Below are 3,827 nucleotides of genomic sequence, written 5' to 3'. Positions count from 1 at the left end.
TTACATATTTTAGGGTATTTTCAATAAATTACCATTAATTATCATGTCTGCATTTGTATTCGCTCTTAATATTAGGACAGTATATCCAGATGAATATAGTATATCATATATAGTAAACATATAAATGTAGTATATACACTGTACTGATGAATATATATATAGTGTTATTAGTAGTAGTATTAGTTGTAGTAGAAGTAGTAGTATTAGAAACTGTGCTGTGACACATATTTATATTTTTGAGGTTTGTTATTTTCATTCTCAACTTCACCGTTAGAACAATTAGTGCGCTGAGCTCTCTGATTGGTCGTGAGGGGCAGTGACGTCACGGCCCGAACTGTTGTCCTGGCCGGTTCGGGGTGAGAGACAGAGAGAGAGAGTGAGAGAGAGAGAGAGTGAGAGAGAGAGATGGTGCGAGACGTGTGAAGAGCGCGCGGCTCGTGAGAACGCGCACAGTGGAGCTGCCGCCTCGCGCTGCGTGGATGAACTCGCCCTGGTCCCGCACTCAGCGCAGCAGCCCGTCATGGGGGACGGCAGCGCGTCCTCGCCGCTGAACTTCCACAATGGAACCGGGGACGAGCTGCCGGACGCAGCGGGCTCCTCCGCGTCCGAGCAGTGGATGGCGGGACTGAGCCTGATCATGGCTCTCATCGTCCTCTCCATCGTGTTCGGCAACATCCTGGTGATCGTGGCCATCGCCAGGACGCAGAGGCTGCAGACGCTCACCAACGTGTTCATCGTGTCGCTGGCGAGCGCGGACCTCATCATGGGGCTGCTGGTGGTGCCCTTTGGCGCCGCGCTCGAGGTGCGCGGCTCGTGGATGTACGGCTCCTTCTTCTGCGAGTTTTGGATCTCCGTGGACGTGCTCTGCGTCACCGCCAGCATCGAGACCCTGTGCGTAATCGCCATAGACAGGTACGTGGCCATCACCTCGCCTTTCCGCTACCAGAGCCTGCTGACCAAAGCTCGGGCCAAAGCCGTGGTGTGCATCGTGTGGGCCATCTCTGCGCTGGTGTCCTTCCTCCCCATCCTCATGCACTGGTCCCGGGACAGCGTGGACACCGACTGCTACGAGGACCCGGAGTGCTGCGACTTCGTCACCAACAGGGCTTACGCCATCTCCTCGTCCGTCATTTCTTTTTACATTCCTCTCCTGGTCATGATCTTTGTTTACGCGCGCGTGTACCGGGAGGCGAAGAAGCAGCTGAGGAAAATCGACAAGTGCGAGGGCAGGTTTCACAACACGCTGACCGGCCTGACCTCCAAGTGCAAGAAGAGGCCGTCCAAGATCCTGGCGCTCCGGGAGCAGAAGGCTCTCAAGACGCTCGGCATCATCATGGGCACGTTCACGCTGTGCTGGCTGCCCTTCTTCATCGTCAACGTGGTGCGCGTCTTCAGCGCGGCGGTGGTGGATAAGAACCTGTTCGTGTTCCTGAACTGGCTGGGCTACGTGAACTCCGCGTTCAACCCCATCATCTACTGCCGGAGCCCGGACTTCAGGAAGGCGTTCAAGCGGCTGCTGTGCTGCCCGAGGCAAGCGGACCGCAGGCTGCACATCAGCTCCTGCGACCTGTCCCGCTACTCCGGCGGGTTCGTGTCCACGCTGGAGCAGGGCGCGCTGGGGCTGTGGCCGGACTGCCCCGGCCTGGACAACAGCGACAGCAGCCTGGGGGCCACCGCGAACAAGCTGCCTCACTCTGAATCGCAGGTATGAGGGAAACGGGGAAACTTTCGCGGAGGTGGATTACAGGGATTTGTCTCCCTCAGCTTGTGCGTATTTTTGGAGAAAGGTATGCGTAAAAGTTGTACCTTAAAGAAAACAAACATCTGGAGGACACGTTCCCTTTTCCCAGATGAGGACCGACAACCGATCCAAGATGCGCAAAAGTCTCCAAGTCGATTTATGGTGCCAGAGATGATCCACTTTTCCAAAGCGACGTAGACCATGAAAGATCCAGATAGATGGATGCGACGCGTCCTAATGGTTGAATGCACTTTGCCATAAAGCGCACGGACGCTCCAGTGGTTTGCTCCTGATGTTTTTCTTTTTGGGTTTTATTTATGTCTTATTTTATTGGATCAGCGGTTGGGTGATCAATTAAGGAGGCTAATTTATTCAGGAGAAGCGGGTGTCTTATATTCTAAACGACAAGTGAACCCCAGGTCCTGTGACGAGGTTCAGACTCACCTCTCAGGCTCATGAGGAGAAAATGATTGTTACTGAAACCGCAGCAGTGACTGTACTGTACTCATGTAGTGTCACTGGGTGTTTTACCTCACAGCCATCGGCAAGTGCAATTTCTACGACAGATTTGTTTATATTAAACATTTAGCTTGTGTATATATAAATATGTAAAACAAACAACAACAATAGACGTGTATTTATTCCGCGCTGTCTTTTACAACCATGTGGGGCCCTTTGTACATATTGTGGTTTGTGCTGTTCAGTACTGACGTGAGGAATTTGAGCCTCATCCTTTGTCTCGTTCAAGCTTTACCTGCTGTTGTGAGGTGGTTTGTTGACTCCTGTGAAATAAAAGGATGTTTACTGTTTGAGCTTTATTTTGGGGATTTTTATTCTCAAGGGACACTCGAGGTGAATTCCTTCTCGTATCCGCATTCACAGATGTGTTAAAAGGAGGTCAATGAAAGTAGATCTGGGTCGAAACAGCTGGATTTGTGCAGACATGAAAGTGTTTGTCGGTGGGGGTCTGCTGAGGTCAGCTGGGGTCTGGTTGGCCTCTGTGGAGACGGATTCAAACACAGCGGATTGTTTAACATGTGTTAAAACAGTACAACTGGGCTTTTGTAAATGTAGTCAGATTGTTTTTTTTATAAAGAATGGTCAAAATGGAACCAGCATTTATCTTTATTTTATTCCTAGGACTGAGTCAAACACATGGATCCTACACTTCCCATGATGCAAGTGGATTGCGCCGTGTCAAATCTGAAGTCTCAAGTCCGAGCTGAGACTTGATCAGAGTCGTTTCAGTTTGGGATTCACATACATTTTTTAAGCAGAATTTAAAAACCTAGATAGATGACATCATACAATTGTTTTGTTCACAAGCTGAGAAGCTTTAGAGCCCGAACAATTTATCGATCGGCCGATAAAAATCGACCGATATGAACCTTTTATAGACATTTTGTTTATTGAAGTTTACATTTTACATTGAAAAAGTTAGTTTTATTAATCCAAGTTCTATATATTTGGGTCTATTTATAATATCTTTTATTTAAAGTTTATTGTCACACTGAACATTCACCCAAAGTCGTCACATTCAAAAACCTGCTGAAATCCAACCGAGCCTCATGCTTTTAACGTTTTTAATTTCATGTTCAGGTTCAGGTTCACCTCTCGCTCACACAGCTTGATGCTGCTTTGTCCACAGAAAATGTTTCAGTAACGGTTATGACAGCCAGCGTTAATGAAGTGGCTCTTACCGGAGAGATATGCACTTCCTCCTGGGGAATATTAATTAGCCCTTAAGTCGGGACGTGTTTAAAACGCATTAGCATGATGTGTCACGTTAATGATGCTCCCCACGGAAGAGCTGAGTCACACATTTCAATCAGAGCAGGAAAAAAGCTGAATGAAAACTGAGCTCGGCTGTTTGTTTGCTAATGAACATTGTTTGGACGTGATTGGCTGAATTAATGCGTGTAAGCGAAACCAAGCTTTTAGAATACAAAATAATAATAATAAAATGATAACTGCAGCCGGGATCACTCTCAGCCTCCTGGCAAACGCCCACGTCGTTATTAGACATTGTTTGTGTTTGGCAGGAAGTTTGTGTTTGGGCAGATCAGCAGTGGACTCACAGATGGAG

The 3,827-nt window shown here is 48.1% G+C and overlaps 1 protein-coding gene across 1 annotated transcript; it reads left to right on the top strand.

Annotated features, from left to right (window-relative positions):
* Positions 1 to 322: 322 nt before the first annotated feature.
* adrb1 (adrenoceptor beta 1) lies at positions 323 to 2,559 on the top strand. The gene has a single exon (XM_034571068.1). The coding sequence runs from the start codon at positions 521 to 523 to the stop codon at positions 1,709 to 1,711; it is 1,191 nt and encodes a 396-aa protein (XP_034426959.1). The 5' UTR covers positions 323 to 520; the 3' UTR covers positions 1,712 to 2,559.
* The last annotated feature ends 1,268 nt before the right edge of the window (positions 2,560 to 3,827 follow it).

This window comes from Hippoglossus hippoglossus, chromosome 19, assembly GCF_009819705.1.
Source record: "Hippoglossus hippoglossus isolate fHipHip1 chromosome 19, fHipHip1.pri, whole genome shotgun sequence".
NCBI classification, from domain to species: domain Eukaryota; kingdom Metazoa; phylum Chordata; class Actinopteri; order Pleuronectiformes; family Pleuronectidae; genus Hippoglossus; species Hippoglossus hippoglossus.
The sequence above is the reverse complement of the archived record's forward strand: the minus strand, read 5'-3'. Positions and strand labels throughout refer to the sequence as shown.